Source organism: Cariama cristata, unplaced genomic scaffold, assembly GCF_000690535.1.
Source record: "Cariama cristata isolate BGI_N322 unplaced genomic scaffold, ASM69053v1 scaffold28304, whole genome shotgun sequence".
Classification (NCBI taxonomy): domain Eukaryota; kingdom Metazoa; phylum Chordata; class Aves; order Cariamiformes; family Cariamidae; genus Cariama; species Cariama cristata.
Window position 1 is genome coordinate 25,527 of NW_009612815.1, and position 14,936 is coordinate 40,462.

Sequence of the window (14,936 nt, forward strand, 5' to 3'; positions counted from 1 at the left end):
CCCCCCTTTTCTTTCACAGCCCAGGTCTTGAAGTTACTCTCCAGTTACAATATCCTTTACCTAGTCAAATCCTTTTTCTTTATGTAGGCAGCTACAAGAAAGGCGAGAAATACCTTTCAAGAGACATCGCTAATAACTGCAGTAGTTGCAGAATTGCTTAAATACAGTGATTATCTCTTTGAGTTTCCTACTTGCTGATTTTTTTTTTTTTTTTAACCACGAAGTCCATGTCATGTATAGTCTACTTAGTAGCCAAATGAATCTTCCGTTACTACTCCCTTTTTTTCACTTGGTAGTCAGTTTACATATAATTGCAGTTCATAACCAAGGACTGACATAGGGATTACACATAAGAGATTGAACTCTTCTGGTCTTATGTGTAGTTGGGCCAGTGAACCATTTCTATTTTCATTTCTATAGTGGAGTCTGTTTACAGCCATGGCTTTTATATTGTTAGCTCATGGACTAAGCTGAGGTAGGTGCGTCGTTTTCGGACATTGGCAGCATTTGAGGTAGACCATACACTGCAGATGTAGTAATAAATGTTTACTCAGTTCCTTGTAACTACTGCTGTAACAGGGTAGTTCTGCTCCAAGTCCAGATTAGTGATTTTAAAGAATGGTTTAGTAGATGTCCTAGCTTTTTAATTCATTCAAGTACTCCACTCGAAGGTTTCTAGAAGGACTGTATAAGATAGTATTTTTCTGTTATTCACGCAGAATCTTCACAGTGGTGGCAGTATTTTTACATATTTTGAAAATACATGAAACTATCCCAGTCTGGTAAAACTGTGATACCAGTTAAGAGCGTTTTCTTTCCAACTTTGTGCATGTGGCTAGTTGAGTTAGCCTTTTTTTTTTTCACTACTTGCATTTTGTTACGATGAGCTAGTATAGCACAGCTAGCTCTTGCTGCCTTTATTGTTCCTACTGACAGATTTTTCCTCCCTGAGAAGGCTAGAAGAATCAGCTAAAGAAGTAGGCCTTTTTTATCTTTCTAGCCTGTTTTTTGAGAAAGTGAGATGTAAGAGTTTCTGCCAATTTTGTCAACTTCTCCTTTTCTCCTTCCCATTAATATTTGAATGCAAGCCAGTTTAACTGAAATTTGAAAGGATTTGAAAGTCGCAGAATAATCAAGCTTCAGTTAAATTTATGGAAATTGGCAACTGGCTGTAGAGAAGATACCCAAATTAGTGTTCCCACTGAGAGGGAGCAGAGAGAACTCAACAGTTGTATTATCTTTTGTAGCGATTGGCCAATGAATTTCTGGTCATCTAGATCTTGAAGTCTTCTATTTGATTGGACTTTTTTTTCTCTTTTTTTTCATTACTAACTTCTGAACACAGGAACTTCTGTTGAAGTTGATAGGCTAAATTCAGACTCAGATTTTTGAGACATTTCTAAACTCTCAGAAGCAGGCATGTTATATCCAATGTACTTGAGTCCCTTGAAAACCTCTGCAGTGTTTCCAGAATACTCCTGTAGAACGAGTACATCTTTGTCTACCTGTTAAGAGTAAACTGTTCAGACAGAGGTGGGAAGGCGACACCTAAAAATTTCAAAGGTCGTTACATTTTAAAATCTGACAAACACTAACTTAAAGTTCAATTATTTTGTTTCTGGAAAACATTACTTTTCTTTCCCAGCGTTCAGTCACGTAGCCTTACACACTTGCATCTTAGTTTGTACATCTCCAGACGCCTCTGGCAACTTACATCAACATTCCTTTGGGAAATGGTGACTTACCTGTAGCCTGTCTTACAGTCCATTTTTCAAAGCAGAGTTATTGTTCAATAACATTTGCTAAGTAATAGAATTACTTACTCCTTGCAGTTTTGTTTAATTAGGTGGTCAGTCAACACCATGTTGTTTAGGTCATTTTTATCCTTGTGTAACTTTAATTTGCTCTTGTTTAGATTTCCTTTACTGTCCTTTTCAGGCTTACAAATTTAAAACAGATTTCAGAGAACTGAGCTATTCTTTTTGACCAAAACAGATATGTTGAAATTTCTGTTTCTGAAGTTGTTGTTGCATTGTGTTATGTCCATATGCTACACAAGTAAATTAGAACTACTAAAAGAGCATTGAATGTTGGTTAGCAGAGACCTCAACAGGCCATCTAGTTCAGCATAGGAAGGGATTGACTTTTACAGAATCTCTATTTAGCAGAATTTCTGAAATCATAATCCGCTCTTAAAATGAGGTGGGAAAGAGAACCCTCTGGAGATTCAGCAACCTTTGTACTCTGAAACTTTCTCCTAATGCCCAACTTCAAATATCCTTTGTGTTAGTCCCATTCATATACTACCTCTGCTGAACACACCGAACGGATTATTCTTCATGTGGCTATCTTTTAGGTGTTCAAATCTAATACGTCTACCTTGAGGTTGCACTTCTTTTGACTAACTAGGTTTTTCAGTCACCTGAAGTCTTACTTTCTGGACCACTCTTGGCTGCTGTTCTCTGGATTTTCACTAGTAGTCCAAGTAAATGGCGACTTGGAATGTTGTAGTATGGAATGAAATTAACCCTGGTCTAGCCTAATGTTTTTTTTTGATGCTGGAGTATTTTGACTGAATCTTCCAAATTTTATGTAATCCAGCAGTATCCATTTATGGAATTAGTCTTGCTCTAGTAGTCAATTTCTAAAGCTCTTTTTAGTTTCTTTTTAATAGCAAATAAATTGTGACGATCTAGGAAGCAAGTCTGGGCTTTATTCTTCCTTTTCTTCACATGAGCTGGATTGAGTTGTTTTCTACTTCATGAGTTTCAACAGAATCAGGTCTGTTAATCTTCTGAATTCTTAGTCTGTTGGCTGCTCTGTTTCTGGATTTTTAAGTAAGAGACTTGCCTAAATTACTGAAGCCAAGAAACAAAAATCCAATTTTCTGACTAGTTAGATCTGTCTGGAAAGGCGGAAAAAACATAGGAAAGATTTATTGGCATCTTGACAATCTAGTTTTGTCATTCCTGGCCCTCTTGTCTCCACTTTTATGCAATTCCTTATGAAAGTAGCCTATATTTCTAAGCACAGGCGTACTATATGTTTGTGTAAATGCATGTGATACAGCACTTTCTCAAATTAAACCTCTACATCTCTACATGTCCTGCCTGATTTCATTTATGATCTCCTTGATGCATTAGAATATTCAAAATCCAGTGCTATTCTCTTCTGCATGGAAAAGTCTTGGTTCAAATAACAAAGCAAGTCCCAGCACTTATGATGTCACATGCTTTGAAATGAGAAACAAACCAGGAAAAAAAAAATATATAAGCAAAGCATAACTAAGTATAGCATCTTTATCTATCTATCTTTTTCTATATATGTATATATTTTATTGTTAGGAAGAACAGTGATGTTGTTGTTACTTTAGAAACCAGAATGCCATGGACAATTGCCAAGTCATGTTAAGTTTGTATTTGATCTTTTGCTCAAGTTAAAGCAATAGATTGCAGAATAAACTGCAGAAGGTGGTAAAATTCAAGGCTTAAATTAGTCTGAAGTTTATGTAAAGATCAGATACTTCAGACTATTTTAGAATGAAGCATTTTGAGAAGTTTAAATAGGAAGATGTTTTTTTTAAGGCACATAGTATATTGATTTTATTTAAAAGTGTATTGTCTCCCAAATTTTGCTTAGAAGCCAGATATATGTGCAAAAAGTTAAGTTAGTTATAAAACTAAGATTGATAACTGATTTCTTAATGGAAATTTGCTAAGTGTATGTTTTCTCTCATCACCAACAGATAGATAGTCAGTAAGGGCAGCAGCAGCAGCAGGCTAGCTTGATGAATGAGTGTAATTCAGTTTCTTTGTATCGTACAGCTTGAGAAATGCCAGTGGCCTGACAGCAGCAGACCTTGCACATACCCAGGGCTTCCAAGAATGTGCCCAGTTTCTCTTGAACCTCCAGAACTGTCACCTGAATCGTTTCTATAGCAATGGCACCTTAAATGGGGTTCATCAGAATGCAGGTCCCAATCCGTTCAGTGGTGGGACAAGTCGAAAGAGATCCTTTGAAGATACGGAGTCTGCTGGAGTAAAGAAGGCTAGAACGGAAGGTGAGACCCCAGAGGTAAAAGGGATGGGCTGATACTGTTGTTGAGAAAGGAAAATAAACATTTTAAAGCCTTTCAGAGTGGATGTTGAGTATTATTGACAAACTCATGTACATAACTAAATTACATATTAATACAAGAAGCAGATGAATACAATTACTCCATGCCACAAGATCCCAGTCGTCCCTGTCATCATCTTGGTGTGTTCAGAAATTCCATTTCCAGAAAGTGCTAGAATTACAGGATGCCAAGAATAGTATGTGGAAGAGTAGGAGCTGAGATTAGCTGCTTCTACTCCTTCCTCAATTTCTTCTCCTGCAGGACAGCCAAATAATGTTGCATTAATTCACAAAGATGCCCGGGTGTTCTAATTTTCCACTTCAGAATTCATTCATAATTCAAAAACTGTTAGCTAGACAAGATAGATGAAAGAAATTTAACGCAAAAAGGTTTCTCAAATTGAGAGGGATTATGTCTGTAACAGTAAGTTAACATACTGTAAGTTTCCATGATCATGTTCCAAGGGGAACTGATACCTTACAGGAGGATGTAAGACTAGAATGAACCTTAAGGATTCCTATTCAGCTTCGTGCGTTGAGGATACCGCTTCTTCCTCTGTCAGCAGTGATACAGTAGTACAACCTTGAAGATATTTTTGGTGGCTGTACAGAGAAGTCTTTTTTATATCTTATAAATACCTTGAATAACAGAGAATATCCTCTGCTTCCTTTCTGTTGGTTTTCCCATTAAATTCTTATGAAAAAGAACGCAACATTCTCCATTTGAACCTTGTTTCTTTTTCGTGTGTCTAGCATCGGGAAAGGGATTTTGTAGATCTTCATTGAAGACGCTTTCTTCAGTTGAAGTTTATGTTGTGCTAACAGATGTGACTTTCAGTGAGGCGAATAAAATGGACTCAAGTAGTGCTTAATTCCAGATAACAAGGGGAATTGAGACCAAAACAATGTTTCTAAATATGACATGGGCAACATAAATTACATCAGTATCAACACTCTGTAGTATTCACTTCAGTACTTGGTCTCCAGCCACCATTTCAACTATACCAGGATCAACAGCCTTAACAGGGTACTCCACAGCGAGTCATAAACAGGATCTGTTATTTCATGGAGTTGGTCTAAACCATAAATAATTTCATGATGGAGAAGAGTGTGTATGAAATTAAATGAAAGATTGCTTTTCAGGAATAACATCCTTAAGTAGCTACATAGAATGGGAAAACTTAGGCAGTATAGAGATGCCTATAGCAGCTATGGAAAGATGTCTCCAATGCATTCATGTTCTGTTACCAGCAGGTGCTCCCTGAAGTCAAAGATGCATCTTTTATTTTGAAGAGCTATTCCTTCTGAACAGTCATAACCAGCAATCTCTTTTATTTTCAGAAAATTACTCCAATCTAGTCAATAGGTAGCATTTCCCTACGATCTGTGAGAGTGGCGCTGGGCTAGCTGGTTTTGTTCTGTATGTTGTCATGAAATAGCAGCATTGCATTAGGTTTCAGCATAAACAGTTGGTCCAGTGGGTAAGTTAGATGGAGCACACGGACAGTCTGTTTAAATGAATGAGATCTAAGCAATTACAGAGATGTTAGGGGAGCACTCGAAGTAGGTAATTTTTGAAATTTTTACCAGTATGACTTTAAGACCTTTGCAAACGAAGCCAAAAGCTTTGGTGCATTTGGTTGAAGGTTTTTAGAGTATCCCAACTGCGGAAGCTGAAGTTCCTAATCCGACGAGTCTGCCCTCAAGGACATTGACATCAGGAATAACTATCGTCGTCAGTGTCAAAAGTCTGTTGGAGTAAGAAGGAATCGCTGGTTTTGCAGTGCTTTGTAAACAACAGAGCTGAGTAATGATGACATCAGTAATAACTATCGTCGTCAGTGTCAAGTCTGTTGGAGTAAGAAGGAATCGCTGGTTTTGCAGTGCTTTGTAAACAACAGAGCTGAGTAATGAGAAGTCATCAGTATATCTTTGTGCTTAGCTAGCCTTTTTACAAAACAACCCCAATTTTGTGGTAATTTTGCCAAAACCACACAGGTCTGTTGTCTTGTAAAGATTATTTAAGGAGATTCTAGATGTTCAGCGAGAGTGTAGGCAACCTGTACTCGCAGGGAAGAGTCAGGTTTTGATGGCCATACCCCAAATTAGAACAATTGCTGCTTTGAAAAAACCTAATTCTTGTGACCAGGCACAGGGTATGCCCCTTACAAGAACCTGGAAGCAGGAGAGTTGGGAGAAGAGAACTGCTGGAGCTGTGCTTCGCCTTTTGTCCTGGAACAGCTAAACTGGGCAGCCGGTGGGGGTTACTTACGTGTAATTTTGTTTACGTGCACACACATGTATCTGCTGTCGGGTGCACAGTGAAAAAGCTTCCGCATCAAGGTTAAGCAACACTGATACATGATATCTGTGATAGAAACCAATTGCTCTCTTCAAGTGTAATACAAAAACGAGTTCCAAAGGCTGAAGCTGAACTGAAATCGGCGCCGCTTTCAGAATGTACGCCAAATAGTTTTGATGTAGAAACACGAGCTGGATTTCACGTCCGTTTTTCTGCAATCAATTCCGGCAATTCCAGGCTGCTTGCTGGGCTGGCTGATGGCAGGCGGTGCACAGGGTCGGCCACAATGGGGATGGCCGGCAGGCCACCCGCTCGCCGGCAGCAGTCCTAATGCCAGCCCTGCTGGTCGTGGCCCTTGGCAGGCTGGCACTTGCCCTGTGCCGTACGTGCTGCCCACAGCCCTGGCTCGCCGTGCACAGCCGGGCACTGGCTGCATCCCTATCACGAGCTCGGCACTGCTGCCTTTAGGTGGTCTTTGTGGCGTGGGGATGGAGGGCATTGCCAGGTGTACCCCCGCCTTGGCCAGCTTGAAACTGCACTTCCATATTCCTCTAGGTAACGAGGAAAAATTGCTCTCCTTTCCTGGTTTAGGGTAATTTGAAGCCCACTGATCCAAGGGCCTTGGTCTCCTTTAAGCCCTCCTGTAAGTCATCTGTTTGGCCCTGAATCACTTTAGCTGTTGCTTAAGGTTCTTTAAAAACAAGCAGTTGATGAAAATTTGTGTTGTGCCCAAGGTAATGAGAGCTGACTCGCTGCCTGCTAAAGTATCCCTTTATAACGTGGCGTTAGGAGTGTGTGCGGCGTGTGTAGGAAGGTGTGTTAATGTGGTGTGAGAGCAGTGCGGGGCCAGCTGGGTAGTACTGGAGCAGTGCTTTGGGTGGTAGGTGTAGGAGGTACTGAAGTCAAGCCCATCTTATTAAAATATTAAATTATTAAAGAATCTCCCCCGGCAGTCTAACCTGCCGGCTTTTCTCAGAAGACAGGTCGGTTTCTTCAGCTCTTGAAGGGCTCCCCGGCGCAGTCTGGTGTGGGTAGGGGGTGGGTTGCTGGGAGCTGGCCCATGGGAGCGAAGAGGGAGCAGCCCAGACCGACCGTAGTCAGATGTGAGGTCGAGACTGCTTTTCCTCTGCCGGGCACACTAGCTGTAAAGCCTAAATATGAGTAAATTAAATTGCTCTGTATTCGATCTATTAGTACATCAGCCTAATAATTGTGTGATAGGTAGGTGCAAGGGATAGGTACGCTGGTGAATCTCCATTTTGAGGAGTTAAAGTGAATGTGCAAGTACTTAGCATTTACTTACTCTGCTTTTGGAATCTGAAAACACATCAAATGCTTTCAGATGTGAAAAATCTACATTTCTTTGTAAAAATGTTTTGCTTTAATAATCAAAGTACTCTTCTGCTTGTTGGATGAGCTTTCACGTGTGTACCAGTGACTAAACTTGATTCTTTTTTTTATCAGCCTACAGCTTTGATGGCTTAATACCAATGATGAATGGAGGAGTTGAGGATGATGCTGACAATATGCACGTTGATAGAGAGTTTGCTGTTGTATCAGGTGGGAGTGGACAGTTTCCTGTTAACTGCAACAACATTCAAATGGTTGAAGACACCAAACAACAGGAGAGTACTTCTGTTGGACCAAAAGAAATTGAAATATACACTGTTTCTGCAATGCAGACTCCTTGTCGTTGCAAGAATCAATATGCATTTTATTTCTAATTTAAGTATGAAACTTAGTCCTTTATTTTTGCACATTGTCTGGAGCCTTGAAAACTATTGTATTGCTGTAACACCCGTTATATTGAGGGTTTACTAGGTATCTGAAATTAGCTGTTTCACACAATATATTTTAATGGTGAAAGAGAAGATTTATTAGTAGCTTATTATTATTTCAGTTAAACAGAAATGCACAATAGCTGTTTCGCTTTTAACCTGAGGCTTGTATTACATTGCGCCTTGGTTTTAGTTGCTATAATTTCAGGTTAAAGGAAATTCAGAAATAATTTAAATTACTCATTTCATTTCCATTAAATAGGTTTAATGGCTAATAAGAAGACTTGATAGGGAAACATATCCTAGTGCTTATATAACTTTGAAAATAACGTATGTTACAACGAAACTATATTCAAAATAGTTCATCAAATGCTATAAAGAGTAGTCTGGACGTATACCATGTGTTCAGAATTTGTTCAGACACAATGACATAAGTGCAGGATCCTGCTGTGGGTTTTTTGAATGTAAATAAGAGACTGGACATCACAGGTCTTAAACTAGTATTTGGAACTAACTTACCTTGGAAAACAGTTTTTGTGGTTTGTACCGATCTTCATGAAACAGTCAAAATGTTACTAGTGTTAGTGAGTGTTAATGCTCTGAGTTTTTTGAGGGCTGCTTAATCAAGACGCTTTTGGTAATGCTAGGATGCTAGGATATCGAGTTTTGGTTAAAACTGTCTTGGGTCAGCTTTTTCCATGCACTTCGTAGGTACAGGCATGGAGTTACTATGATAGTGCATTATTACAATCAGAAATTAATTTGTTACTCTAATTTGTTCTGTGGTAAATATGTTTATGCTTTGTACCACAGGTCAGATTCACCAAAGGGAATGATAATTAACAGATATTTTAATATATGAGGAGTAAATATATATACATATATATAAAATCCGTATTTAAAAAGTAGACTGATATTTTCCAGTGATAATTACTAAGTGTTCTTATTTATGAAAAAATGATTGTCTTTCATAAATACACTCTATTACTATAGGTGCTAATTTTTAACGAATAATAACATTCTATAATTATCACTAGAACTATTGATTACCTACTTTTGCATATTAACTAACAGTAGTGCCATTTCTATTAAATTTGATTTGGCAAAGCCAGCCTATAAGGTTTTATTTTTAAACAGTTAAAATTTTGCACTTTTCAGTTAATAAACACTATATGAAATTCCTTCTGTGCGTTTTAATCACTGAAATGTTAGCTTTGATGTCTTGATGGGTTTGGGGTTTTTTTTCCCACTTTCAGTAAGAATTTGTGGTTAGTGAGTTCAGCTGCTGTGGTTACTTCAGCTCACGTAGGGACTAAGCAGGAAACTCCAGTTAGTACATCCAGTGAGTTACAAATCGAACACATTTCTTGGCGTTATGTATTGCGGTATGTAAAGTGTCAGTGTTGTAATCCATATTTCAAATAATATCCGTGCAAAGGACTAATAGAGAACCAAAACTTCAGATTCCTCCATGTCGAACAGTGGTACTCATTACGTGTCACTTAAACGGGAGCCCAGTGTTTTACACACGTGGGAAGTTACCAACAGAATTGGAAATGTGCAGTAAATGCAATCCTATTTTGCACATAGGTTTATGCATTCGTGTATACATAAACATATGTGCATGTATCCAAGGATAATAACGGAATGTAAAATCTTTAAATGTCACCATGTAGGTCTGTAGTTTCTACATTTGCCTTGCTCATCTTTACCAATATAGATGTAAATTTTAGATGTCCTTTACTGCTAGGCATTTTTAAGGCAGAATATATCACCCATTTTTTGTGCTAATACTTTGAGTACCACTGCAAAAACGTACATTTTAGACATACTGATGAAATCTGTTTATGGAAAAAGAAACTATTGTACTAATCACTAAATTCAAAGGAGAAATTGCTTTAAAACAGTTGTCAGTGGGTTTTGCATGCACATTTTTAGAATTTCATTTCCTGCTACTAATCTTTTTTAGTCTTCTGTGCACTCTGCTGTTGCTATTGTATGGCATTTTGCATGTGGAATGTACAGATGTTATCACAAACTTATCATTAAATACAAACCTGCCTAGTATGTTATCTAGCAAGCTGCTAGATAAATTGAAGTACTTTCTGAATAAAGGATATTTGAAACATTTTATATTAGCACCCCAACAAACATTTCTTTATTTGACCTATTTCAGTGTGTGCCATACTGTGAGAGTTACCACTAAAAAGAATAAAAAAAGAGCCACGGATAAATTACAGCTGAAAAATACGAAAAAACAACCCTTCACCCTCTCACAGCTACTCAGTTCTCGTATGTACATAATCTTTCATCCCAAGAGGGCATTACAGTTAAGGTGGAAGGATGCCTTTTATTCCACCTTTCAAAACGCTGCCCAAAATGTTGTCTGCTACACTTATTTCATACAGTTAAATGAAAAAAATTCCGAGCAGTTCACATTGTCTTTGCAAAGATGAATATAGGCATATTTACACATTGAATGTAGGTAGAGAGTTGCATTTGCAACATATGAATCCGTGCTACAAGCTTACTGGGCACCTCCCATTACTTTGAACTACCTGTATGGTTATAAATAGAGAAAGAGTAGATGTAATTTCAAAGCTGTCTACGGAAACATTTTTTAAGTAAGTGGAATGTAGTGGAGACATTTTGATGTGTTTCGATTTATTCTTAATTGTTGGTGACAGGTGTATTTCTTAATGCAGATATGAATAGCAGTAGCTCCATATTGAATGCACTGAGAAATGGATGTGCCATCAATGGACATTTGGATTTCACCGCCGCACAACAGCTCGGTGGGATGGATGCCAGGCGTGTGGAGTGTTTAACATTGACACCTAATGGAATAATTCCTGGAATAACTTCACCCAGTCGGCATCGGATTCATACCAGTAACGGCATCGAGGAACCAGAAAAAGCCATGAATAATCCCACCGATATGTGTGGATCGCTACATCTGAACGGAAGCCCGAGTAGCTGTGTTTCGAACCGGCCCTCGTGGGTCGAAGACCCTGGAGACACTTTGCACTATGGACACTATCATGGTTTTGGGGATACTGCTGAAAGCATCCCCGAACTTAGTAGTGTTGTTGAGCATTCCAACTCTGTCAAGGTTGAACAGAGATACGACAATACTGTCCTAGGCACAATGTATTTGTATCACGGTTCCTAGATGAATGCCCTTTATATCAAACGCATATTGAAATTGCTACCAAATGAAACGGGGGACAGACCCCTCACATAGCATTAAATTTGAAGATTGCGACTTACTGCTATTTTTACACTTTGTTTATATGAAAAGTAAACATTTAATTTGACAGCCTTATACAGTAGTTGTAGTTTGTTGCATGTATGGGGCTTATTTAGTGATAAAGTAGGTGCTGTTATGATGGAATATTTGTTATTTTCATTTTTTTATTATGGAATGTTGCGGTTTTGTTGTTTTTTTTTTATTATTTCTAAGCTTGTGAACACTATCCTTCCCTTTTTAGAGCTGTTTTCCCTTTTATTAAAACAATGTTTAACTGAATTTTGTGAAGAAAATGTTACATATGTGCATCACCTAGAAGTAAAGATTTTTCTTTTCCGTATCTTCTGCCGAAGCTATGGTAGCAATATCAATGCCAGCTGTCACTATGCAAGGTTGGAAGTGGCAATCTTCTGGAGCTTCTCTGACTTTATAGTTTGTACATTTGTTTGGTATAACTAGGTGTTCATCTTTAAATTTTTCGAACAAGTTGTTTAAAAACGCAGAGACAAAATTGGAAGAAGTTACCGTTTCACTTTTGTAGCGTAGAAGTGCTTTTCGTTGTTGTTGGGCTCTTTGCATTCTAGAGTGGGCGAGTGGGCTGCCCTTGGTCGGTCGCAGCTGGGTGCGCCTCGGGTGAGCTCGGCGGTTGTTGCCGTTTTCTTTGGCTTCTCTCTTTTATATGTATGCTGGGTATTTTACCATAGCTCACAGACCGGAGGCATGTTGGCACTGTTCTGCTTTGTATGCGGTTTGAAATTGCTGTTACTTGTTATAGAATTTGCCAAGTCAAAATATTTGAGTTTGACTGTCTTGGATATACATTTATTGTCCTTTTTTTTAACATATGCTTTGAAAATGTAATGTTGTGTACTCTTTGGGCTATGCTCATGGAAAATACATTGTATTTAAAGCTTAATACACAAATCAAAATTCATATAAGTGCATTATATGAGCACTAATAATATAAGTTGCTGCTTTGTGTTACGATAAGTGAAGAGTGGGGAAGAATACGGTAGATGAGATAAGCCCTCTGAACTGTGTTGGGGTTTTTGTTCTTGTTTTGTTTAAAAAGGGACCTTTACAAATTGAATTTTAAAAAAATAAAGAAACATATTACCTTGTATCTGAATATTTTGTTTAGACATTATTACTTTATTGGCAATTTGAGCAAGTCTTTAATAGTTTTTGAATCGCGTTTCTCCATAATCTTTCTCAGAGCAGCTGTGGATTTTCTTGGGTTTGTCAGTATATGGAAGCAAATGGGAACAGCCCAGTACGGTGTCCTTGGTTGAATTACAGAAACACATACTGGATAGTCTGTGTATGAAGGGTGTATCAGCCCCGAACTCCAAAAATGGGTTAAAATACTGGCTGGCTGATTTTTATGAAAACTATAGTCTCCTTCAAACATTTTTAGGCAGAATGCTACGGACTACAAAGAAGCCAGTGTTTTAAAGAGATTTTGCGTGGCTTGCTATCTACATACGAGATACTCACAGTGTATTCAAACTGAGAGTAGCACTGATAGGAAAATTGACCGGTCCTTTTGCAAATAGTTGGCCAGACCAGCAGTTGGCCAGACCTCCTGGAGACAAAGGCGACCATTGATGGAAGCTGGATCTGACCTGAGAGAAGCTGTTCCTGGCGTGCATGTAACCGTGGTTTGTGCTGGGACAGCTGCGTCCTGGGCGAGTTAAAGTGCACGTCTGCTATTGCCATCATACTAACGTGAGCTACTCAGACTTGTAACATTTGGTTTGGGGATCTTTTTACTGTTTGCCGAGCTTGCTGCGTATGCTTTCTTGTGCTTCTTCAAATAAACCAAAGCAGCTCGTAGCTACAGTAAGCGCTGCCATCTTCCGTGCATGGCTATAAACTGATTCCTAAAGGATTTTCTTGGGGTAACAACTAAGTTTGCATGTGTCTGTTCCGATGGTAAAATTTTAAGTACATAATTTTAGCATGACAAGATTTATAGTGTGTTCGTAAGGCAAGGTCTTTAAAAATCAGTGTACTTTTGGTTTTCGTTCACTTGCTTCTCACATCTTTCCCGTCTGTAACTGCGGCTGACACAGGGGCGGTGGTGTTAGACACCTCGCTGTTAACCTGCAGAGGCCGTCCCTGGGTTTGCCGCGTTAGACCAGCTGAGTAGCTCAAGAAGGCTGGCGGGGCTCACAAGCCCTCTCCAGACCCGAGGTACCAAGTTTCAGATCCTGCTGACAGGCCGCGGTGCTGAGCCGGTTTAATCACACCGGGCTCTGCAATTCCTGAAAAGATTGCTGGGTTTGAAACGCCTGGAGTTACATCCTCACAAGTTTTTGGTTTAGCAAGGGCGGTAGTCTTGTAGGACGGTTCGTACTCGGGCCTTTTGTCCCAGTCTAGACTTTTCAAGGCTTTTATCAACCAAATGTTATTTTAGGTGATGCTTTGTCTTACCGTTATCTTGGTTCTGGGAATGGTTCTCCACAACGGAAGTTTACTTTCCGTCTGCCTAGATTTAACTCGGCACCACCATGAATTTCATATGGAATACACGAGCCGGTTATTCTCGTCATCCTCCTGGTTATCTCTTTGGTTGAGACTCAATTTTGTGTGAAATTTCAGTTGATTTCTTTCTGGCTTATGTAGATGTTTTTGCCCTAATTCCCCCTAAATGTAGCTTATTTCCCATTTTGTTTTTCAAAACCATCTGCAAAGTTTTGGCAGAAATAGGAACAAGCACAGCTTCAGGCAGTATTTTGGTATGGAATATTTAGAATCATTTCTGACCAAGTGGTTGAAGTTTGGCAGTGTTGGAAGAGGGAAAAGGGAAGTGTTACACGACTTCATACGTGGTTACAGTCTTTAATATTTTTAACAATTGATTCCTTGATCCCAGATAAAATGCTAGTCTAAACTCCTAACACTTGTGAAAGAAGACTGTCATTTGGGATATATATTAGATTAAGATGAGATGCTGCTCAGCTTCAAGACCCATTGCAAATGCTTTCAGACCCTGTGAACTTTTCTGAACATTGGTCTTGCACCTGACTGATCAAATCCCGATCCATGTTCAGCCTCACATTCCATAAGCTAGCAAAAGACTGCCTGTAAGTCTGTTTTGCTAAACTTCTTTAACAAACTATCCTCCTTCTGCAGTCTGAAATTGAACCCCAGCTTAATATTTATAGCCAAGTTGCAAATCAGTAAGGAGCTTCTGCCATTGTGATTACAAACGTAATACAGCCAAGAGAGCTGCCTCACAAAACATCAAGGCAAGTCCTGAGCACCAAACAAACCTGGAATGAAAAAGGAATCCTTGCTGTCCCGTCTGCTAGAGCCAACCTACGGGAGAAGCTTTTATCGGTACCGCACACATTCTGAAGTCCGGCATTGCCCACTTCTCCACTTAGTGTCCAACCAGTTTCTTCCAGTCAGTGAAAAACTGCATACTTTAGGGGGGAAAAAAAAAAAAGGCACAACAAACCAAAAACCAACCCCCAAAGCACTC

General features: G+C 39.0%; 1 protein-coding gene across 1 annotated transcript in view; it reads left to right on the forward strand.

Moving 5' to 3' along the window:
• ANKRD10 (ankyrin repeat domain 10) overlaps positions 1-12,575 on the forward strand; it is a 32,658-nt gene extending 20,083 nt beyond the window's left edge. The window contains exons 3-5 of the mRNA XM_009698789.1: positions 3,825-4,060; positions 7,883-7,978; positions 10,902-12,575. Coding sequence (XP_009697091.1) covers positions 3,825-4,060; positions 7,883-7,978; positions 10,902-11,368 — 799 coding nt within the window. The 3' untranslated portion in view covers positions 11,369-12,575. The remainder of the gene's footprint in view (positions 1-3,824; positions 4,061-7,882; positions 7,979-10,901) is intronic.
• The last annotated feature ends 2,361 nt before the right edge of the window (positions 12,576-14,936 follow it).